The sequence below is a fragment of the Pezoporus wallicus genome, unplaced genomic scaffold, assembly GCF_028554395.1.
Source record: "Pezoporus wallicus isolate ANWC-B61680 ecotype Strahan unplaced genomic scaffold, APGP_CSIRO_Pwel_v1 scaffold_6445, whole genome shotgun sequence".
Lineage (NCBI taxonomy): Eukaryota > Metazoa > Chordata > Aves > Psittaciformes > Psittacidae > Pezoporus > Pezoporus wallicus.
This window is the reverse complement of record NW_026641753.1, coordinates 1,535,958-1,560,842: the sequence shown is the minus strand read 5'-3', so window position 1 is coordinate 1,560,842 and position 24,885 is coordinate 1,535,958. Positions and strand designations below refer to the sequence as shown.

Here is a 24,885-nt window from a genome sequence, read left to right as displayed (position 1 = left end):
TCACCCAATCTTTGAAATCTATTTAGAAATACAACGTTAGTAAAAAACATACAGGTATGCCTGAACAAGGCAAGGGGGCTCTACAGAAAGCTGATCATCCCCAACACAAGTCACATCTCCTTATTCACGCATCTCAAATAAGTCTCACCATTATCACCTGCACTGTGCAGCTGGGGAAACTGAGGTCCAGATAAACACAGTCAGTAGGCAGGTTGACTACAGAGCCAAAAGCATGTACAGTGTGATGCATGAGCCACCAGATCTGCTCTCTACCATCTTAATTTTTTGCTATCAATGTTTGCATTTCTTCTCTGAGAAGAAAACAAATATGAAGCATTCTGAAGCAGAACTGAGCAGGCTCTTTAAGGGAGATACTGCAAGACCTTAGCTGTAGGGTACATCAGTGTCAGGTTCTAGGTGCAAGCCAGGCCTTAGTTATCATAAATCCTTCTGCACATCTCACGCCATGGTCACAGGCTGTTCCTGCATCAATCTCCATTACCTCACCCTGCTGTGACCTGGTCTAACCAAGCAGTTTCTGAGATTTACTCATTTCCACCCAGCAGGGACATAAAGAGTACAAAACCACACACCAATCAGCAGGCAAATCCTGTGTGAGCCCAGGCTGCTGCAGCCAGGGCAGGAACACAACAGCTGTAATTCACACCTTGCCACAGCCTGGCAAGTGGGCATGTCACAGCCTTCCCACGTAGACACAGGGTTTAAGGTTTTCTACCAGAAGGCGCTAGGACGGGGCTGTTCCATAGCTGTACTTCTACAAAGGAACTGGAGGTCTTCAGCTATAATACCAAGATGATCTTTTACTGTCCAAAAGCTCACTAGACTGCTCAGAGGCCTATCATCAATTGCATCAGTGCTGGCAATAACCCAGTGGTCTTGCAGAGAGGTTGCTGCCTGCAGAAACCATCTGTGGCTCCTGGATCGCAGCAGTTAAACTGGAAAAACCACAACTTGTGTTCACAGTGCTATCCTGCTGACAAGTTCTGAGCAGCAAAGCAGGCCTGGGTCTGTGCGCAGGAACTCAAAAGTAGTTCAATATAAAAATAGAGCTTTCAGAATACCAAAACAACGTGACAAGGCTCATGGCTCTGAAATACCCAACACATGTACATTTTCAGGAAATAGAGAGCTTCAGGAAAACTGTTTTTCAAAGCCTGAAACAATCACATATGCACAGTAAAAACACAGGAGAAAGGGAGGGAGATTTTCTAGTATGCACTTAAGTTTTCAAGATTGTCATTCCGGATTATTACAGTTTGTTTGCACATTACAGTTCTCTCTTAGCAAAAGCCCAGTTGCTGCAGCATATTTTCAGCCAAAAATTCATTCAAAATTATTATCTTTGACTAAGTCTCAGAAACTGAAGAGGGGATTCTGGAGTGTGACAGCTGACTCTAATTCTGCATCCACAGAATGCCATATCTACACAGTATTATAAAAAAAAAGATTTCAGTAGAAATTCCTGCATGTTGTACATAATTTTTGGCCGACTCAGTATTTCAGATTACTTAAAAAATATCCATTTAAATTTTCTAACTACTTTTAAGATGCAGTCTCTACTCTCACCTCAGTTATCTTGCCTTTCTGCAAGTGGTTTTATCTCAAAATGGCTATTCTGTATTGTAAAGCACCTCGAGTAATGTAAGTTCAAGTTCCAATAGCACAGTGTTTTCAGACTAGTTGCACCTCTCCTCTTCAGTCTGTGCTTGCTATTCATATCGCTTGTGTCTGTTCAGCAAATGAGAGACAAGATTTACTCGTTCGTGGTATTAAAACCACACAGTCCGCTGAAACTCTGGTACCTGTGGCTGAGCGTGCCTGTCTTCCAAAGTTCCTTAAAAAAGGCAGTGTGTGTATCTCCAACAGACACTCTGATGTCAGTTTTCAAGAGCTGATTTCCTTGGCTCAAAACTTTCCCTCCGGAGGCGCTTTAACTCTCTCAGTTCTTGTGGCTGTAAACTCTGGTCCACGCCAGGGGTTAGCTTGTAATTTAAAGGAGACTCAATATAACCATTTCTGTACAGACAGACCCGCTTGCAGAACTCAAAGGTGCTAAACATAACACCGAAGTATGGGACAATCTGATAAAATAATGACAAAAAAGCAACGTAAGATTAAAAAAGAGGCAAGATGAGACTCACTAGTAGCGTTTTTAGCTGAGATGTTTTAAAACAGGAAACTTCTAGGACTTCAAATCTGATTTGCTAACAGAGCTGTACTTATTTATATAGTCACTCTCACGTGAAACTAGGCTGGCACCTGCAGCATGCTAAAAGTAGTTCTATTATTGGTACATAACTAATTATAACAGATTTGGGAGGAACAAGGTCTGTGCTAGCTTATCACAACTTGTCAAATACCTAAGCAAATCCTAAGCAACCTCAGCAAATCCCAGTAGGAAATGTGGGATTTATTCTACATAAGCAGAGTGTACAATTTTCTTTTGCCCTTTGCAGGATGAGCAGCTCTGCTGCCATGTGGCTTTACACCAGCTGAGGTAGGGCCAGGCACATGCAGGCCATTACAATCAATCACACTCATTCAATTAACACTCAGTAGCTGACCTGTAGTGCCCCGTGTAGGCAATCCTCAGCACAGCACTAGAAAATGTATTTATGTAAAATAAATGACCTTCTGTTTAAGCTATCATGTTTTATTTTATGGTTTCAACTCATCAAGGACTGTAGTAACCAGTTGACTCATCGATGGCTCGGTTTCGCGAATGAAGATTCGGGAAGAGCTTTACCCACACTTACTACAAGCGCAATGATGACTAAGAGGGCAATGTGGGATAGGCAAATCCAGTTGGAAAAAAGGCTGCTTGGTCATTCAGGATGTTTTTGAACAAGACTGTCATCTCCTAGGTCAATCTCAAGCGATCAATGTCCTGAAACAGCTGATCCAAAGTACTACTTTTGACTTCTGGGGAAATGGCTTACACAAGGGCAATTTTATTTACAGCTTAGTCCAACATGTCAAATTACTGGAGCTCACCTGAGAAGTAAAACTTGTTTAGCTGTTGTAAGTGGTTCATTTGGAATCCTCCATCTGTACCCTACCTTGTATGTTAGCAGCACTCACTTCTCTGAGGACATGCAAATGAACTTGGAAGTAGTGACATCTAGAAACCAAGCTTACACTGGGGGAAATATGACTCAGTCTGAATTCCAAAGCTAGTTTATAGACTGCCTGAGGTTATACCTCTCATCTATAAACTGCTAACAAGTACAGAGGCATACCATAAACTTTAAAACCCAAGTGCCCAAATGTGTATCTTGATTTCTTCAGGATGAAAGCAAAACCTCACCTTGAGCAGACTGGGTGTGAGCCCTCTCCAAAGTCCAAGCACACCTTTGTTCTTCACAGTTTGCCGGAAGCAGTCAGCCATGCCAGTAAAATAGACATCAACTGCTCCATAGTGGGGAAGCCAAGGGCTCTGGGCCTGTTCAAGAGACATGCAGGGGGATTTAGAACAAGCAAAGGAAAACCAAAGTAATTAAAATAATTTTCTCCATTCTGGTACATAAGGAATACTTAATGCCAGGTTTCACCAGACTGATCTGGATTCTTCCATCAACCCAAAAGAGTCAGCTATTTTGCCTTGAAATGCAAACTAACAAGGAAGGGAATTCATTCTCTGATACGTACAAAAGAGAAAGAGAGCAGTAATTTCACACAGCACTTCCTTTTGTGCCATGTCACCACTGAAATGAGGTATTTGACATCACTGGGAGGGGAGCACCTATGAGGGGGAAGATTGGGGCTGGCCCCAGATGCCACTCTGCCTTCCTGTAATTCTGATCAAAACAGAAGAGTGTGAGGACTTGGCACTGGCTGCTGAGGCTGCATCTACACTGCAGTGAGAAGGGTAACTGCAGTACAGGTTGAGCAGCAACAGCACAGTAGAAAGTACACTAAGGGCTGTAGGTGAGCAGTTGATGCCTGTGCTGTTATCTTTGCTGCATGGTCAGTTGATCCATACTAGTTAGTTAGCTTGGGAACATCCTGAAGGACTGCAACTACATTTCCAACGGCAGTACACGCAGTATTTGTGCACACAGAAGTGTAGTGTGTCATTTTTAACAGTAAAATCCTTCCTTCATTAGTCTCCTACTGTGTTAGCACAGACAGGATAACCTTACCTTGAATAATCCCACCCTCATCCGTCTGTGCACATGCAGTCGTGGGTTTACTTTGCATTGGGAAATCAGGGTTTCACTCAAACACATGGCAAATGACACCTCTTAGTTAGGAGTGTGTGGGGACCCCAGCACACAGATTGATCACTATGTACAAGCTGATCACCACAGGGCAGAAGTTTGATAAAATGGGACCTGTACAGTTCACTGATCGGTGAATACAGATATCATTATACCATCATTGATCTGGAACACCATGTGGTGGAGCATTTTTTCCCTCCTTGGCCAGACTGCCCTGCAGCTTCTCAGAGCCTCTCATAAATTAACAAGCGGTGATGACATTTTCTAGATGCCTCAGCCACAGCATTTAAAATACTTGGCAACTTAGGTGCTGGAAATGGGAACAGATCAAAACTCATACTCCAAGTAAATAAGGGAAGTTGCTAATCAAATAGTTTTAATGCTATTGCATCCTCTTCCATTACTGACAAGTTTTCTGCTACACTAGAGAAGCTAACAAAAAACGCCATGCCCTAAACACTCCTCACGCTAACTGCACAGTCTTCTTTAGCTACAAATAAAGTAACATATTATGATTTTTTCCCTCACTTTTTTTTGTGCATGATTGAAATGCATGTGAAATACTTCTGATGGTGGGTAACAGCTAAAACCATGTAATTTCCTATATGGACAGGACTTTTGGAGGTGATTTTGGGAAAGCAGCAGTCTGCACTGAGAAAGAAGGCAATAGGCTTCCACTACATCTTAATTTGTTGTCTTCTGGATCTTCTTTAACATGTCCTGGCTCTTTTACCCCAGAAGAGAGTAGGGCTGAGGATTTAATCCATAGTGTTTTACACTTTAAGCAGGAGAGAACAGAAGCTTTTGCTTCTCTCTTAACTTTCTCAACAGTGCACCTGATTTGTAAGAGAGGGATCACATTTGTGGGGGAGAAAGTATTTCAACTGCTCTACTTGCTCATCCCCTTTATGTCTTTGTTGGCCTTGCTAACTCCATGGGGCTACAGCTGTTTCCTAACTGTGGTGCAAGCTCCCATGGTTTCCTGTTTTAAGATGCAGAGAGGCTGACGTTATGGGATTTAACTGTTGTGATTTTACAGTATTTGGAGCCCTGCCTTTGCAGGTAGTTCAAGGTAACAGAAGTAGTCCGGTAGCCCAGGGTCATGTACATCTTCACTTAATGCTCACTGCTAGAAGGAAGCTCAGCTATCTGCTTGGCTCTGTTACTTAAAGGATGTATAGTTTTAAAAAGCAATAGCTAAATCCAACAGTGACAAGGAGAGAAATAACTTTTCAAGCCTTAACCCACAGTACTTGAGAAACCACTGCACAAAGACTCTCATGACCGTACTGCAGAAGATACTGAGTGCTGCAACTGAGACTTCAGGGACCAGTTCCACTAAGAATAGTGGTATTAGCACCAGCGATGCTTAGAACAGCAGTTATAGGAGAGTTGGATTCAAAACCCTGTTCTGCTTTCTGGACTCTTAGCCAGTTTCCACGGGCTTTTTTTGGAAAAGGAAGTAATAGATAGCCAAGCAGTGAAGAGGGACAGGTTTCTAAAATGCTTCAGGAAAGCAGGAATGCTGTTAACATGCAATTCCCCTCCTTTTAAGTCCCTTTGTGGTTAGACAGGGCATTGACAGAATTAACTGCATGTTTGACTTAATCTCCTTCATTACTGTGTAACTTGCAAAGACACATATCAGGGGGTTTTGATGACAGTTCTCCTGTCTATAACACCAAGACAGGCCACAAGCATGCTGCAGGTTTCAGTAAGATTCTACATGCAGTAAACACATCCAGAAGACAGTTGAAAAGGAACAGATAATGCAAACCCCAGATTTCTAATTTGCCCACAGACACTGACCTCTTCAAGAGATTTACTGAAGGATTATTTAGAGTAACATTCACCACAGATAACAGCCATTTTCAAGGCTTCAGTCTGAGGGGTGCAGTTTGCTTTGCCAGTCTTTCTGCTTTACCTGTGTTTCTAGGACCCTATGCACACTCTTTCAGTAACAATTATCTGCAGAGTCTCAGAATCACCTACTGCAAAAGGAAAACTGAAAACTCTATCAGTGTTTAGTTAAAACTTCAGTATTTTGGAGCACAGCGAAAGTTAAAATGTATTAATGGAAACAACAGGAAAGTGTTTCATCTAGCACTGTTTTTAATGGAAAAATAAACAAATAGCTGTGGGTGGTTCTGCATCATCTAAGCATGTCTACAACACTGCAATCCTCCTAACCGCCCTGTGGCACCAGAGCCAGAAAATGGAATAACAAAACAGATCAAACCGGTTTCTCTAACTTTCCTGCAGAAACCTACTACAACACAATTGAAACAGCTAATCTCGTACCAAAAATATCAGGCTTGAGAGACACTGCATGCCACGCACCATCAAAACAGCTTGAATTCCTTTCTTTTGACACCCCTTGACACTATGGGCTGCTGCATGGAAACCTGTTTGTTAAGAACATTTCTAAAGACTTCCTGCCCACCTCCCCTTAGTTAAGGCTGTCTCATGCTGCAGAAGGCTGGAGACACAGTACAGCTCACTGCGCTGCTAAGAGGGCCAAGCTGTTACTCAGAGTGGTAGTGGGACTAAGCTGCTAATCTTTTTACCGCTGATGGAAGATGGCTTCTCTAAATGATTAAAGCACATCAAATGCAGAATCAGCTCCATATGCTCTCCCACAAACACGATTTTAAAGTATGCAGAGGCCACCAAGTCTACCAAGTCAGTGATACACCCCCAGCTAGCATTGTTCTATTTCTATAATAGAAACCCAATAGAGAAATGGGTATAAAAAAACCCAAACCCCACAATTACCTTCACTCACTTTTTTATATAAACAAATTATTTAAACAAGGGTGAAGTGTCATGATAAAACTGAAGTTAATTGTTATCTGAAGACTCTGTAGACACCATCTCCCCCATTGTCTCCATCACAAGGTGACCGCTAGAACAACATTTTGGGAACCAATCTCACAGACCCTTATAAAGGTTTCCACTTTAATGACCTCCCCAAGCCCCTTTCATCCTCTTAGGACTGAAGGAAGGAGCTGTGACAGATTTAAGTTTTGAAGCAACTTAGCAAATAATAACAATGACTTTGAACTTTTACAACCGAGAATAAAGTTGAACATTTCCCTTCACCATCTTCTAGTCCAAATTCAGGATTTTTAATCCAAAACAAATTTGAGCTGAAATGTTCACAATTAAAATGCAATGTGCTCCTTTTATCAAATATCAATCTGTACTGATATTTAATAAAATCAAGAATAAACATTTCAACTTGACAGTATCCACGTTTTTCTTCTAAATTCAAAACTATTGAATGTCTTGGGGTTTAGTCCAACTGAAAATTGCATTTTCCCTATTTGGATGAATTACTGGGGGCTAGAAGAGCTCGAGTATTCCTCAGCCAAGTAACTTGCAACAAAAATCCAAGGACATTACCTGTTGTCACTGGCTAGACACATGAGTATATGCTAAAACGCTTGGATGAGTAAACTTTTTCCTTAAACGCTTTGCTAATTCGAGGCCTTAAAAGTAAACCCATAACTAAAATAACAATGGTAACTTTTGCCTCTAGTCTCTACCCCAGTGGACAGCTACAGTACAGGCATTACTTCCTTGATAGTTGGCACCGTAAACAAAATACGCACGGAGTAATTTACTAGCACCAACCCTAGTGGCAACTACTCTGATACTTCAGCATGGAAATAAAGGATTAAAGGGACTTTAAACTCCTTTTTGAAAAATAAGTTCATCAGTGAGGATGCCACTAAGGAATTCCTGGATTTCAGTGCCAAACTCCCTGGTAGGTTTGCAGTAGCAGAAGGCACTGAATACCCATAACCATGTCCCAGCCGAGTCATTCACTCGATCACCCTCGGGGAAGGAGCTGTGAACTTTCCCATCGGGTAAGAGCTGTGGATTGTCTCGAGATGGTTTGACCATCTGAGCTGATTTGCAAAAAGCAGGTGTGGAACGTGTTCTCTGGAAGTCTTCTGCGTTCGTCCAGTCGAGCTGGGTTTCCGCATCTCTGACACTAGCAAAGCTCAAAGCCTCAGTCTGAAGCAGGACATGCTCCTCAACCAAATGGGTCCAAATCATTTTGAGGTGAGCAATACCTGTTCAGTTCCCTATGAACCCGGTTTTATTTCCTCGTGTTCGTGTCTAAAAAACACCTGAGCTGTTTCCCTTGGGAAAATATGCTGAAACAGGAGAGCCTGAGAACAACAGGACTCCGTCAGAGCCCAAACTTTCTCAGCCCTTTATATAATTCATGTACTTTCCCCAAATTCCCTGATCCTAAAGTTTGTTGTAAAAAGCCTTCCTATTTATTAATTTTTTGAGCATGCTCTACTGTTGGCACAAAGTATGAAAATCGACTAACAGTGAATGGCTTCCATGGGTGGTACGCTACCCTGATGGAAGGTACAGTAAAATTGCCTGTTATTTATGTATTTTCAACAGATTCAGGTGTCCTAGACTTCTGACCAATTAAAAACAACGAGTACAGGAAGGCACTTTACAACACAGTTCAAGAGTTCACACTCTTAATCTGGAAGCTAAAATAAGAAGTCTTTGCTGTCTGGGTTAATAAGGACACATTCAACACGCAAGCGTAACTGTAGGTCAAAGGAAACTGAAGGACAAGGACTGGAGTTTACATTCAAGCTAATGCCACTAACAGTCAACAGAAATTTTGCTCAAGTGAAGGCTGAATGCTTGAAGGAGTATTTAATTTCACTCACAAGAAAGGATTAAAATGTAAATAAGTGCTAATACTGGGGAGAAAAGCATGTATTCACTTGGGCTAATCACTCCTTCCTCTGGAGGACAGCCTTACTTGGTAGTCATCTTTGTGTCAGTGGTTTGGTAAAGCTGATTTTACCCCTGGCTAAAGTCCACCCAAAGGTCTCCCAGAGGTATGTAGGAAGGTAACGATCACAGGCTGTGAGGATGCAACCAGTTCCAGAACAGCACTGCAGCACAGCTGACCTCCAGCTTCCTGCACTCTAGGAACACGTTGTCCTTTCCTCTGTGCCTGAACTGGGGCCAAAGCATCTCGTCTTTCTGAGATCAGTGACACCAAAGAACCAAACTGTTTACTGCTTGCTCAGAAGGTTGACATGGCTCGAAATGTGTTATTGCCAGGCTGCTGTACCCTGAGGCTTCATGGTAGGTTGCAGAATCCCTCCTCTGCTGCTAAGTTTTCCCTGCTTTTAACACCTGCGGTATGAAAAAATCTTTGCTATGGCACAGAGAGGCCTTTTCTTCAAGGTAGAGCAAACCCCTTACACGGGCACCTCTGGATGGTTTCTGAATCCCTCCCAATGGGTCAGCTCAATCCCTACAAACGGCTGCACCATTTTCATGCACATTAGCACTTGTTTATTTAACGCAAACCCTTGAGCAGACTAGCTTGGTCCTGCATTTCACACAGTGAATAGCAACACTAGGATCTCCTGCTGTCTGTAGAGGAACTGAGGAGAAAATTAATGTTTTATAGGACTGTGACTTGACAGAGATCATCTTTCCATTGGCCTTATGCAGATGAAGTAAGGAATTACATCAAATCAAAAAAATACATAAAGGAAGAGTGACCATGAAGTTTTAGCTCCTGTTTATGGAATATTTTGCATAATTCATCACCTTACATGTCACAGGCACATCATTCTAAGCACAGTCAAATGGATATAAGGCTCTCCTGTACAACTGATCAAAAGCACTCATGTTAGAGATAACAGGGATAGCTGTCACTCTGAGACATTACAGTCTCCCTGATGAAAATTACAGCTGCAGCAGTTGTGTGCACAGCAGCACACCCTAACCTGTGTCAGGCCATTAGCTGGGCCAGTTTAGAGTGTAAAGAGGTGAGCTGAGTTAACCTGATTTGCCCTAAAGCAGATGAAAGAGCTCTCGCTCACACTACACTGCTCAAGGGCTGTGGAGGCTGCAAGAGGCCGATGGCAGCTGGTACTGCCAAGTTTTAGGACTAGGAGCATGGTGGCCACTTCAATGTTTAGACAAAAAATCATCCAGATTGCTGATCAAAGCTGTTATAGAAGGCGAAGCTCATGTTACGCTCAACACCTTTTTTTCAGGCATTGTCTCAACCATTTACTGGACCAAATACTTCTCAAAGCATCAGGGCACTCTTCTGCAATAGCCTGAGAAAGTGGTATAAAATATCTTTATAGCAACATCAACAAAACAATAGAAATTGCTGGTAGCTCAGAGCATTTAGGCATAGGGAAAAAAGAAGGAAGGAAGGGATTTTACCAAACCCAGAATATGACACCTATTACCTAGTCGCTAATAAGTACCACCAGGGCATGGGGTCCTGTCTGATGCCTGAATAGCAACGGCAAGAAGAAGGGGAGCGTGAGATCACAGGGAGAACTAAGAATGCTAAAAAGGCAAGGACAGAATAGATAGCAACAACATAAACCTTACTTCCACAAGAAACCAGGCTAGAAGTAGAAGCTCCTTATTTGCTTCCACACTATGGAATTTGCCAGTCTGTGGTCAAACAGCTCAGTGTCTGACAATTTTCAAGGCTCAGGCTCCCATGCTGCTCACTGTTCAAGGGTCTCCGTGCACAAAGTCTCAGAGCACGTCTGCTTTTGAGATGTCGTGTGGACCACATGACCCAAAAAGCATTTCTTATTTTTAAACCGGGTCATGACTCCAATAACTTTCATATTCCCAGCTGACAAGAACACAGATCTGACAAACAGCAGCAACACCACAGCTTGAGAGTTCTCAGAGACTGCCATGCCAGCCCTACTGGCCATCTCCAATGACAGAATGCTCTTTGCAAATGACTCCTGTTTAAATAACACAGAAGCACTGTCTCCTCCTTTCAGCAGGGAGTTGTTCTAAAGAACATCTAGCATTTTCCTTTCCAAAGCTTTGTTTATAACCCAGCCACAGGGCTCTTGTTAGACTGACTTTCACATGTGAGGAGCATAGCGGATGACTTCTAAATAAATACTTGTGTAACAGTACTACTTTTAAAAAGAGACTTCTGTATCTCCTTTAACTGACTTCAGACTAGAAATGTGCCAATAGGGCATAAAATTGCATTTACTTTAAACAGGCTACCTCACAAAGGGAATGACTGCTTAGTTTTCTCCAGGTCACTAAGAAGTCATAGCATTTACACTATTTACAACAGATTTTACACTTGCAGAGCATCTTGTGTTCCAAAGAACCAAAAGAAACCCCTCCAACAAGACCCCCAAAATACACTGCAGAGTTATAGGCAGCTGAGGCCTAATCCATTCACTTTTGTCACTGAAAAGAGGCCACTTCGTGGCTAATGCATGGCAACAGTCTACACTACCCAAGAACAGCGAGTCTGTTTGCTTATGGCAGTGCAGCGAATTCAAAGCCTGGATTTTAAAACAAAAGGATCACTACTAAGCAATGCTTTCCCCAGAGAGATATCCTCACAACTCGAGGATGCTGCGCAGTCAACACCAAAACTGTGCTGAATCCTGCAGTATACTAAAAGTATGCTTATCCTGTATTACAAGGAGTTGATGGTAAAGTTACACCTTAGTAGCATTTATTGATGAATGAGAGTTTCAGACTAGTTTTAGTTACAGAAATTAAATTATACCATCAAAATATGGTATAATTTACAAACTTGTGCAAACCATGCAAAGTTTGTTCATGTAAGCAGGAGGAGTAACTGTACATCGATGGAGGAGCTGTGAAACTTTAGGGTCATCTTTGTGCATTTTTCCTAACAAAACTGCTGAAGTCACAGGTTAATTTGGAAGGAAGGCTGAGAAGTGCCAGCCAGGAGTCTCTGAGCCTGCCTCTGAGGGTCATGTGCACAGAGGGAAGCGTCAAACTTGGGTACTACGTTTGCTCCGACCGTTTCCATGTTTGTAGGTTTTCAATTCTACACATAGCCTGGGATCAGTGTCATTCTAATAATAATCTTCCATATGGCATATAACAGCTCTAAATTAATCTTCCCTTACTGAAACGCCAGAGCTCAGTCCAATATGCATATATGAAGGACATCATAGGCAAAAAAGATGTGGGAAGTGGAAACATATTACCAGTGCTTCCCTTAGAACCAGGCTCATTCATTGCAGGTATTTCCATGTTTAAAGTAAAAGAATGAAGTGTTCTTGTATGCAAGTCTGCAAGGTAAAAGTACAGTACTGTTGCTTCAATACTGGCTCTAACAAAGAATATGATATTACAAGGATTATGAGGTAAGGAAGGAAAGCCAAGAATAACAGTCAAGATATGAATAAGGATCAGTAAGTCTTTGTTCAGAAATTGATGTAGCACAAGAGTGAGTCAGGAAAGCATTTGATATAGATATCTCTCTAAATAACCCTCTCCTTCACTAACCCCCTTCTACAGATGCACAACAAAAGCCGTATTTCCATGCTGAAACATGCATACAGTACCTCTTAATTCTCTAACATACCCATCAGGAGCAAAGTGAGAAAAGGAAGATAAAGGAATAAAATTAGGATAAGCAGAACATAGAGGACTCACATATTCAGTTAAGATTCACTCATATTAATTAACATTTCTTGTAAGAAAAACATTACAAAAAATCAAGTATATTCAGCAAACACAGCATCTTTGTTAAAAAAACAACAAGATAAACGTGATAAAGATAATTCTAATAGCAGAGGGGGAAGAAGCCATGGTTACAGAGCAAATCTGGCATCAAAATCTTCACTGAAACACAGAGGAAGCATCATTCACTGACAATTCCTACCCCCACAGATGTCAGTGACAGAAGCTGCCCATGTCAGAATCGTAGAATTCAGAGATGTAAAATGAGAAATGATGAATCAACATTATTACAACTGAAATTAACCTTATCCTTCCTCCCTGTGAGAACAATTTAAGCATTGGCTAGATGAGAAGATATATGGAGCTAATTCTTCCAAGACTGCCTAGCATGTCAGGTCTGAACTGGATGTTCTGGTCTCAGGCTTGTACTTCATCGCAGAATCAGAAGACAGCTTACGTCCTAGTTTCTCAGTTTTTGAAGCTCCTAAGACCACTTTACAACTCCCTGGTTCCCCATCACCAATGGGTTCACTGGAAAAGTCCTCTCCGGCAATATACTACCACCTTCATCTGTCAGATCAGTGTGACAGAAGGGAAGGAAAAGGAATCCGATACTGACCTCTGCAATGTGCTGGGTTCCTCCTCATACATGAAACCATTGTTCACTGCTTCAAAACAAAGCCAGTTATTTCCCTACACACACTGCAGAGCACTCAGAGCAGCCCTGGGGCAGCTGAGGCTTTGGTGCTCTCCTCTTTCTATCAGCTAGAAAGTTGAATTACTGAATGGAGACTGATCAGAATATGACGTCTGAGAAAAACTGTGATCGAAAATATCTGCTTCCCTTTTTCCTACAGAACACTAAAATGTCCTGAAGCTATTTTTTCCCCTTCTTTATTCTCCCCCTTTCTTAGGTCCCTTTGCATGATACCTTTCCTGGTGGTGCTATCTCTTCTGACCACCACCCTGCAAACTGAACAGGCCAGCAAGTAAGCACAAAGCAGAACTGATCCCTACAAAGCTGGGCCCTACCCTGGTGCTAACTATGAAAAACAAACTTCTTGGATGATCTTACATGAGTTCCAGTGAGCTCTTAATTATCAGCTTGGGTGTGATCAACAGGTCTCTTTTTTGGAAAAGCTCCTGTGACTTATGTTCAGGACCCAAACAGATTATGGGCTTTCACACTAGGCAGCTAGTTCTTCTGAAACACCTTTGCCTTCTCCCATGCCTTCAGAATAAATCACTGAACAGGTGTTTCCCTGAGCTTGCAAAATTACTGTTCAGTTGTTTCAATGCACCTATGAGAAAAAAATCCTCTCTGTTGCTGGGCCTTTTTCCACCCCAAGTATTTTTAGTATATCCACTTCCTACATATTTAGACAATAAATCCAGTTTGCTTCTTATTTCTAGAAGTGCCAATACTTTAAGCATCTCTTTGGTGAAAGAGTACAGCCTAGTGGCAGGAAAATGAAAGATGGGCCCCTGTTCCACTTCTCTACTTGCCTGGCGAGACAAAGCATGACACAGAACTTGACATTACACCAGTTACAAATGAAAGTTACTTCTGAATGGATTACAAAACCTGAATGTTCCACTAACTGATACACTGACAGAAAATATTAAAGGGGAAACAGAACAACAAATCCCTGTCTTCCTTTATTTTTTTAGGGCAACAGTATTGGTGTGAGCTTAAGGATATAAAGAAAAAGAGGACTTGTAAGGGGCAATTGGTTTTCTTAGACCCACTGATACAGCTGGAAAAAATGATCAAATTTTCATGCTGACAATCTCTTTTTCACCTGAGACATTTTATGAGATACCTGATGAAAGGGCTCAGATTAAGGTTTCACGTGAGCTGGTCTGATAAAAGACATTACTTCTCCAGCTGAGGTCCTCTGTTACAAGATTGAGAGAGTGCAATGAAGCCTCCTGTGTCACTAGATCTGAACCCTGTCTGAAAAAGGCAACCTGGGAAGCAGAAGAGTGGAATTCAGTTTCACTGACCTTTTGCTAGCTTGTGATTTACAAACCAGGCCCTACTTGACAAAGGGGACAGGGACCTATATAATGCTGCCACACCAAATGACTGGGGTTTTTTTTTTGGTTGTTGTGTTTTTTGCTTGGGTTTTTTGTTGTCTGTTTATTGGGTTTTGTTTGTTTTTAGTAAGATCACAAAAGCTTCCCACAAATCTGCAGTCCCATGAACTAGGCTGAAAGAGCAAACTCGTATGCCCCAACCAGAGAGCCACCAGATGATAACAGCTATTCGCTGATAATACAAAATGATATGGTAACTCTCATGTTGCTGATGCTCCAGGAAAGCAGCATCACCAGCAACTGGGAAGTCACTTGTTAACAAGAGGAGTTAGAAATAAGAAAAGGATAGTTCTGATCCTTCAGACTTAATACATGCTGTGCTTGTTCTTGCGACTGCCAGTACATAAGTCAGGCATAAATGGCAACACAAAGGCTTTGGAAATGATATGGATCTTATTCATCCTGCCTACCACTACCGGGACTGAATTCCTGTATTTGATTAAAGGTTTGCCAATTATGAACTGTGAGAATTTAATGGAATTGCTATGAAAAAGAAATTAAATAAAGCTGAAGACACAGAGCCTGAGAGTATACATATATCCAATGACAGTACTTGAGCCCACCTTAAAAGTGTAACAATGATTTTCAGACCTAAACTAAACCAAACCAAACCAAAACCAAAGTAAAATACAATCAACCTAAACCAAAGTCTCTGTAGCCCACTGAGAAATACAGTGGCACTCATGGTCATCTGGCTAGTCTTGTCCAAAGCGTCTGGAACAAACACCTGTAACAAAGTACTAGAAACACGAATGCTCTATACCTGCATCTTCCTCTTGACAGTCTCAAAGGGGAAGGAAAGTGTCTGTGCCACAGCAGCTGCTACACAGCCATTGATGAAGTTCTGAAGAGGAGTGAAATGAACGATGGGTTCTTGCCAGATTTTGTCCAGATTGATGTAAACAAAGAATGAGCCAGCAGAAAATGGGACAGCACCTAGAAAGCAAACCAGACAGGTTTATAGCAACACACTGTACACTAAAAAAACAGAGCTGCTCATCACATAATCTAGAAAGACAGGATAAATTTGCTGACAGTTTGCACCCCACATTGCTCAAACACGATGAGTATTTTTGAAGAACTTTACTTTTTAGTCACTGCTTTACCACCAAACACCCATGTAGCACACAGATGTGCTGACAGGGGCATACATTTACATAGTAAAATGCAAATGTTGCCAGAATTATTAACTGCTTTAGTCTCATGACAGGTCAGCTCTTTCACCAGGTTTCTCTTTTGGGACAAGCTCTTACTCCAGTCCATCCCAACCCTGGCAGCTGTACAGGTACACAAAGTGGCCTCTTCAGTCAAAGCTGATCAGGGATACTTCTCTCCTCTTCTGCTTGTTTCATGGTCTCATCAATTTTGTAGTGGAATGATACATTATTGTTGTTGATGTTATTATTATTTTATAATATCACAGTGTGGAAATGTGGACTCAAAATTAAATGGCATTTTTAAAAGCTATGAAGAGTGAAAAGTAATATGAAGAGGGGATATCACTAATCATCACTTTTCACATCAGTTATACATCACTGCTCATACTGGTTTCACTGAACAATCAGGGAACACTGTCACACACAGACAAGAATTAGGAACATTGTGTGTGTTTATTTATTTAAGAGTTGAATGGTGCAAACCTTGCATCAGAGCACAACTAGATCATCTAGAGAAGAAGGAAAAGAATATTTTGTTGAATACTTAACCATAAATAAAATGCTATGCACTTGGTCATAATTAGAAGTAATAAAGCTGCAGCAATCACTGTTGTTGTGCTTGCAAACCTTTCTTCTGAAGGCTACAGAAAAACATTACTATTTGCTTTTGAAATCAAGTGAGCAAATGAACACAGTACACACTGCACTAAACACTGTGCAATGAGGTGATCCTTCCCCAGTATTATTTTACCTAATATAGCTGGTGAAACGCCACGGTAGAGTGCAAGGAGTCCCTCTTGATGATAAATTTTGTAAAAAGCATGAACAATTCCTTCATAAGATGGCTCCAGTCGGTTCTGCACAATGAGCCGTGTTTTAATCACATCCGTGGGGTAAGTCACGATGGTTGCAACCATGCCAGCCAGGCTTCCTGCCATGATGGCTCTCCAGTGGGAAATATGACCCAACTCATCAGTAAAAAGTATAACAAGTCTCGAGTGAACACAAAGAAGAGGTACTGTTAGTGACAGTATGAACACAACACGTGAAAAATTAAGGTAGATTATTCTTGATGTAATTGTTCTTCTGCCCACAAGCCCCTTCAGCAGCAGGAGTTGAAACTTTAACATGTGTTTCATCCAAGACCTTGCTATATATAACCCCACACAAACATCAGAACCTCTGTGAAACAGAATATGTGAGTGGACAAGCATAAGCAGTCTAAAAAATGTGTCTCAGAGCCCAGAGAGAACTTGGGTAAGTCCATGCTGCACTGAAGTGCAGAAATGAAAAAGGTACAGTTAATAACAAAGTCAGGGACTGGAATATATAACTCAGCAAAAGCAATCTGCTTTGGTTTTACTGAGCTAAAATACTTTCAGTACCTGAAAGAGCTTTTTCAGAAGCAGCTTGCATAGCTCTACCTACACCACACTTCTCAGCACAGATGAAGCTCCCACAGTTTGAGCTGTGGAGCCATGCTGGAGGCCCAGAGCACCAATTCAACAATGAGAAAGACCTTCAAAGATAGAACTTGTTTGCTTCGCAAGAGACTTTTACAGTAATTTTTGACCTCAGAATCCTCATTTATATTTCCATCCACAGGATGAAAATTACCATGACTTAAAGCATGTCTGCAAGAAATCGTTTGATCATCAGAGACATCGGTACACACACCCAGGCAAAGCTATCATGTATGAAGAAATACACAGATAACATCATCACAGGCCTTCTGAGAGCAATTGAACCTTTCTCTGTTGCTTACTTTGGGACAGAAAGGTCCACAGGGATACATCACTAGAGAAGACATCTGTCATGGCACTATTATGCTCAGGAGGTTAAATCTAAATCTGAAATTTTTAAATTGAAGCACAGAGTTTTAAAGACTAACATACAACTCACACGTTTGCGACACCCAGGACTTCACAGAGCACAGAGTTTTAAAGACTAACCTACAACTCACACGTTTGTGACACCCAGGACTTTCCTGTGTACACAGTGCACTCCTACATCAGGGAGAAGTGTCACGGGGGGCGGCAAGAAGCAAGTAAAAAGATTTGAGAGGACAATCTTAGCTGGAGGTAAAGAAACTTATTATTCTATTTTAGAAGCATGAATTGCTTGAACAGCAGATTTACGTTTAAACTACACAACGTTACCACATCCAAAGTAATCTGCAAACATTTACAAGTCACTGCTTGTTCAGTTGATGTTTTCTCACATGATCGCACATTTTCTTTCTACCGCATGACAGGTCCCTGCATCTACTTGTCTCGTGCCCTGGAGACAGCCCAGCACAGAAAGACCAGCCGAGCAGAAGCGATAGGGCATAAACCTTTTCTCTTTGTGTCTTGTACAGTCCCTAACGCAACACAGCCTGATTTTCCTGTGTGTGCACAGATGCATGGGGAGGGTGCTGGGGTGTCTCTGGGCACTACCCAGGTAACACTGAAGACTGCCATGGGAAGAGGGAGTATGTGCACAGTAACCATAGAGGGAGTGCAGCCAGCTAAACCCCACTGCTGTGCCTGGGCCTGCCATTGTGCTCAGCCCAGGTCCTTCTGCAAGTGCCACTACTCTTTATTGAAGTTGCCATGTAACATTTCTCTGTGTTTTCTGCCTTTACATACACCGCTTTCTCACTAGAAAATACAGCCCCTCAAAAATCCACAAATAATATACGAACAATATGCCTAGGTGGCTTTTATTTAATTTTCTGGTAACCTACTTCCATTTGTTTTTCAAAAGAACACTCAGTGCAAACCAGAGATAAACTATAGCCTTGTGAAACTGTTTCAAGCTGAATAAAGTAAGCTATTTCGCTCAAGATCAACTGGTTTATAAACGTACATCACCCTGGCTCTTATGGGAACTTTAAATCACTGTTTCTGCCCCCCACTGCCACGATGCCCCCTCCCTCGTGTGACTACTGCACCCATTACAGGCAGGACACAACAAAGCTGCCCAGTTCCAGGGCTGCTTCATCCATCTGTCACTTCCCGAGAGGCACTGGCAGAGCGGGGAGGACAACTCCTGCTCAGGCAGATGAATGACAAACCCACAGCGTCAGCCTGGGTGGCAGCCGCAGCGCGCCGGATTGGCCAGCACAGGCTGAGACCATGCTTCTTCCCACCCAGCACGGCCCAGCATCGCCCAGCTGGGCAGAAATGTCAAGTGCATTCCGTACACACGGCTGGCCTGAATTCAAACCGAAACAAAACAAGAAGTGGCAAAACACGCTGGTGCGTGCCAACAGCCGGGCACTCCTTTCACAGATCAAAAGATACTGGCAGCAACAGGGAATCCTAGGAAACAGCACGGGCTGGCAGAGCTCAGCCAGCACTGCTCTATGTTGATCCTGCCGCATTCCTCCCAGTGTTTACCCTAATTTGCCTGTGTATTATTGAAAACAAGGTCTTAAAAGAAAATAATGCCACGTATGAACTTCAAACCAAGTCAAATTTGCATAACAGCCCCTGCATAACTGGGAAGAAGATTTAAATAATGGTTTCGTTATTTTCTTTGATACAGACAATATAAATACTTGAGAGCATATTAAAGTGTTGCAAAGAGCAGCCACCACAGTCAGTTGTAGGTAGCACTGTAACTTCATTTCTGAAGGAATCTGACAACAGACTATCTAACCACCTTTCACCTTCTGAAGAACACCTATGACTTTATAAGCAGTTGCTGACCAGGCCCTAAGAGTTGCTGCGTGCTGAATAAACTAAACACGTCATTATCCAGAGTACCTGTCCTAGGGTGAGAGCACACACAGCCAGTCAGCCAACCTTAAGACATGTAAGAGCCCCTACGGACGAAGCTCTCCGTTTTCCAACCCCTCTTCTGCAACAGACACGAAAGGCGAGAGAGCGCAGGCGGGGCCGGGTCCGAGACCCCTCGCTTACCGGCGGGAAGCGGCGAGCTGCAGCGCGCTGTAGGGGAAGAGGCGCAGGCAGGCGGTGAGGTTCCCCTTCCAGAGCGCCCGCACGCCCTCGGCCCGGCACAGGCTCGGCCCGGCGCTGCGCAGCCCCCGCCGGCAGTGCCAGGTGCCCACCTGCGCCAGCACCGTCAGCAGCTCCAGCGGCGCCGTCAGGCTGAGGCTCAGCGCGCCCGCCAGCGCGGCGCAGCCCAGGCGCTGCACGGCCGTCACCCGCGCGTCCCGCCGCCAGGTGGCCATGGCCCGCGGGCCGCGCCGCGCACCCCCAGACCGCACCGGAGCCGCTCCGCTCGGCGCGGCGGCGGCTCCCGGCCCGGCCCGGCCCGGCGGGCGCGGCCAGAGCGGGGGGCGGTACCCGCAGCTCGGGTGCTGTGCGGGGAGGCCCCGCCCAGGGCGCGCTGTCTGTCTGGAGGCGGAAGGGAAAGGCGGGCGGTGCTGGCATCGCTTCGTTTGGCCCAGCGCTGCCGCCCGGGAGCGCCCCGGCGTTAGGGGCGGCTTGCAGCCGGGCACACAGCTGCCACTGGCACGGTGCTAGGGGCCGGCGAGCCTCGGGCCTGGGCCGTAGCAGCATGGAGGAGAGCCGCAGTGCTCGCTGCTCCTGCGTGTATTCAGACTCACACAGTATTACACCATCGTACAATCGTAGAATGGTTTGGGTTGGAAATGACGTATTTGCTTGGTGGGAAGAAAACGGTTAATCGCCATGGAGGAGAAAAAACTGTTTAAAGGAATATTTCAAAACAGCAGTAAATGGATATAAACTTCAACAGTGAATGGGTGTAAACTTCCGTATACATTAATACTGCTTGGAAACAGAAGACTTCTAACCATAAAAGGGTGATATTTGTTCTAGGGGTTTGTGTTTCTTGCTCATCTGCACAAGACAAACCTCAAGATTCTTCCTGAGCACAGTTTTTTTCCACTCAGTCTTCCCATTTCCATTTCTCATTTTTGGCTGAGTTTTTGTGTACATGTTCTGGCTGATAAAATGAATCAGCAGATAATGTTGGCCTTCTGCGGCACAATCTAAACCATGGAAGAGATGGTGGTTGGGGTGAGTTTGCCTGTTATTTTTTCTCTTGTGTAAAGGCACCTGCCAAAATAAAACCAGTCATTAAAATGATAATAATAAACCCAATATTAAATAACAGAGTGTTACTAGCAGGAACTAAGAGTACTAAAAAATAACACTGGAAATTGCATCTTTCCTGACAGCCCAGTCAAATTTACATTGTTTATGCTCTACTTAGTTTCCTGTACCTCACAAGCTAGCACTGCAGAAACAACCAGAGCAAGTGAATCCTCTGAGGGAACTGATTTTCTTTTGCTGCTTTTGTTATTCATATAAAAATATGTTTTTATTATAGTTGGAGACTAAATGTCATTGAACATACATCTTATGCAGGTGAGTCCTTTGTACGAACTAGTCTGAAATCACTTTTATTTACTAGAAGATACCTGTGCATTTCTTTATACTTTGTCTTGCATAGTTGCAGTTAATACAGAACAATGTATAGTGTCTTTAAAGTAGCTACTAGATTCCTACACTGGCATCATCCCACATTACTATATGGCTTTTAAGCACTCATGCCATCTTTTAAATGTCTCAGACACCCTTGCAAGGAGAACATCAAGTTCTGGATTGGTTTTGGTGGGGTTTTGGGGTGGGTTTTTTTTTAATCTCTGCAAGTAGTTTGGTCACTATCAATGAGTTGCTTCAGGATAATATAGTTGTGGCTAACATCAGGATCAGGCACAACACCGAAATCTGCCACACGCTGGTTTTATTAGTAAAGTGGTGTCAGAGCTTGCTGACTCTTTAAATGTCAAATTAAATTCCATTCTGCTCTGACCCTGTCTTCCTCAAACATGTCAGTACCTAACAAGAATGTGTTTAAAGTCTCACAGGAAACTTCTGAGGTCAAGGAGGGAGAATGCACAAAGCTGTCAAAAAACCTACACTTCAGCCCATGCCATCCCCACATACAAGTTAGAAAAGCTCTAGATTTAGCACTACTCAGAGGTGTTCAGTTGCCTCTGCTTTCCAGGACATTTGTTGGAGACTTCCAGGGCAACAAAATGCTCAGGGTCCATTCCTTCACTGGTGGTGGGAGGAAAAGCCACTCCAACGAGCAGTTGCATTGTCCAATGACCAATAGTGAGAATTAGCAGATCTGCCTGTGACAACCCAGGACGTCTGCTACCAAGCCAGAAATAGAACGTTACAGTTCCTTTCCTGTGACTTAATCACAAGCCTGCCCTTCTGTACTAAGAGCAATGCACAGTGCTAGCTGGCTTTGCTGGTTTTAAAGCAGACTTTAGAAAACGGAAGCCACCAAGAAACTTCTTCAATCTCTCCGTGTCTACAACAAAGAGCTCATGCTAGAATTAATGCTGTTGACACACATTCTAACCATAGCTCAGGAATACTATAAACCAAATTATATTAAGAAGAATTGTGTATTCTGGACTTTCTTTATAAAGAAACTGCAGAATGTCCTTGCCTGTCTGGCAGGACAGCTTATGTTATGGAGATTAATTCTCCTAACAGCCAAAACCTACCAAACACCCATGTATATACAAAGTATTTGAGGTAACCTTGTTGTAGATTAAACCCACCATCGTACAGGCTGATTAGAAAGACCTGGCAGGAAAGTTAAACATAGTAAAAACAAAACAAAACAAAACAAAACACCACAAGGTACTTTTTAATATTGCCTTAATGAAATGCAAGTTGAACAGATTTTCCATGCAGCCAGACAGTGGATGGCAGTATTCAGCCCATCATTCAGATGTTTCCACATTCAGAAAGTGGTTGTGGAGCTAAGCTACTTCTCACTCAGTAACTGATCATATCAGCTCTAGGGAAAGAATATTTCAGCAGTGCACAGATTAGTTTCATGAGCCAAACTTGCAAAGACAGCTATCTGCAACAAGGAAGGTTGTATCATTGTTATTTATGTAACAAAACTATGCAAGTTTCCTAATGTCCCTTGGAATAGTTCTTGGTGTTCTATTGCAACGTTAAATGCAAGATGGAGGTTTGATTTTTTTCCTATAGATTGTACAATCTAAAGTAGGGAGACAATAGTTTCAATATGGAAAGTCATTTCAGCTTTTAAATTACTTGAGCAGTATGCAGCATCCAGACATAATTCCTGGAATGACATTACCGAACCACAGGCAGAACCATAGCCAAGGTTCTTATTTGCACGTACTTAAACATGCTTCATGCCCAAAGCTTCTTTCAACCCCCCTCCTCCTCAGCCTATTCCTGAAGCTCCCAGGCAAAGCTTGTTTACATGCATGGGTTGCCAGGCTTCAAATCAAACCCAATTGACATGCAGTCAGTTATGATGGTGCAATATCTGTGTCAACACGCCTGTGAATTAAAGTTGATTTACCTCAAATCCACTTTAGTTAAATTAGAATAAACCCAGAATAAACAAATGAGCTGGTTCTGCAGAGTCCTTTGCACCAGTTTTGCCTAAACTTATTTTCGAAGACATCACATGAGTTGTGCAGGTAGGGTTTCACCTTTCCTTGCTGTTCACTTTTAAGAAGAAAGTTTTTGTAGGAGTAGAGATAATATAGGGTCTGTACAGTCTAGGTAGGTAACAGATGGGATGAAGCCTAGAAGATTGCAGGCCGCTGAGAAAAGTGAAACTATTCTGCAAGAGGGAGATGTGGGATAATTATGCCATTCAATGTCTCAGACATTGTATCTTTTGCATAAACCGAGATAGCTAATACTGGCTCAAAATTGTATCTGCAGAACAACTCTGTATTTTCTCATTGCCTGTATAAACATCCAATCCACTTCTGCAGAAAGGTGCTCAGTCTCCCATATTCTTTTTTCAGCAATGATTTCCACAGTTCATTGTGTAAAAGTGAATCCGTTCCTTCATCCACTGTGTAAAAGTGAATAATCCTTTCATCAGTTTTGGATGCAGACCTCTTAAATAATATGACATAGCACTTCTCAACATGAGAATGTTGCCAGAGTGATCTGCTTAACATCAGCTTTCCCTGTCTCCTTTGCCAGGGGAAATACAACTTGCTCATTTGCAGCATAACTCACTACACTGCTCCAGCAATGTGCTTAATCCTAAGAAAAAGGATATTCCACAATTGCAAAACACTTCAGTTTCCAGTAGTTTGCTCTCTGAAATACAGAATATATTTACATATTATTTGCTTAATCACTAGTACAAAATTGTTGGGATTTATTTCTGCAACCAAAAGGCACAGTATGAGTTTTTTTACTTCTCTGTATCGGATAGTACCTCTGGTAGCAGAGGTACCAAGGTGTGATAACATTGGGTTGGAACACATTGTGCTTAAAAAGGAAGACAGCATTCTTATGCCAGTCATAAGCCTAAGAAAATGAAACCAAAAGCCTCAAAACCACTTCACTGGCAACAAGAAAATCATAGGTATTTCTGACAAGAGTTTTAACAGAGCTCTGTACAAAAGAAAAGTTAAACTCATTGTTTGTCATTTCATTATTACAAAATAGTTCCCAATGGAAATAGAAATGGAAATGTACTTTTTGTATAACCCCTCTCATTATAGGAAAAACAAAATATTAACAGCACTGTCTCCTAAACTAGTGGGTGTGTGTCTTATCTTTTATTTCTGTACCCTACTTTCAGATATTGAAACAGCTACCTTAAACTTCTTATTGAAGAGTTAAACCATTGAAGTTTCTCAGCCTATTGCATCTTCAGAAAAACAGCAGATCCAGAGCAGACGGATATAATGACCTTGCAGCTACAAACTGATCTCAAATTCTACTTTGCCTGTTTGGCTTTGGAAAAATATACATAAAATGGAAAACAAAAAATCCCATAACTTAGAGACAGTATCTTTCAGTTTAACCTCTTGTACCATCAAAACACAGCTTTATATTTTAAGATGAAAATTGCAAACA

The 24,885-nt window shown here is 42.4% G+C and overlaps 1 protein-coding gene across 1 annotated transcript; it reads right to left on the bottom strand.

Annotated features, from left to right (window-relative positions):
- Positions 1-1,502: 1,502 nt before the first annotated feature.
- SLC25A43 (solute carrier family 25 member 43) lies at positions 1,503-20,222 on the bottom strand. Its single transcript, XM_057425161.1, has 5 exons — positions 19,921-20,222; positions 16,764-17,005; positions 15,619-15,791; positions 3,329-3,463; positions 1,503-2,102 (listed from the first exon to the last, which is right to left on the bottom strand). Exons 1-5 carry the CDS (start codon positions 20,190-20,192, stop codon positions 1,899-1,901), a joined length of 1,026 nt encoding a protein of 341 aa, XP_057281144.1. The 5' UTR covers positions 20,193-20,222; the 3' UTR covers positions 1,503-1,898.
- Between the last annotated feature and the right edge of the window lie 4,663 nt (positions 20,223-24,885).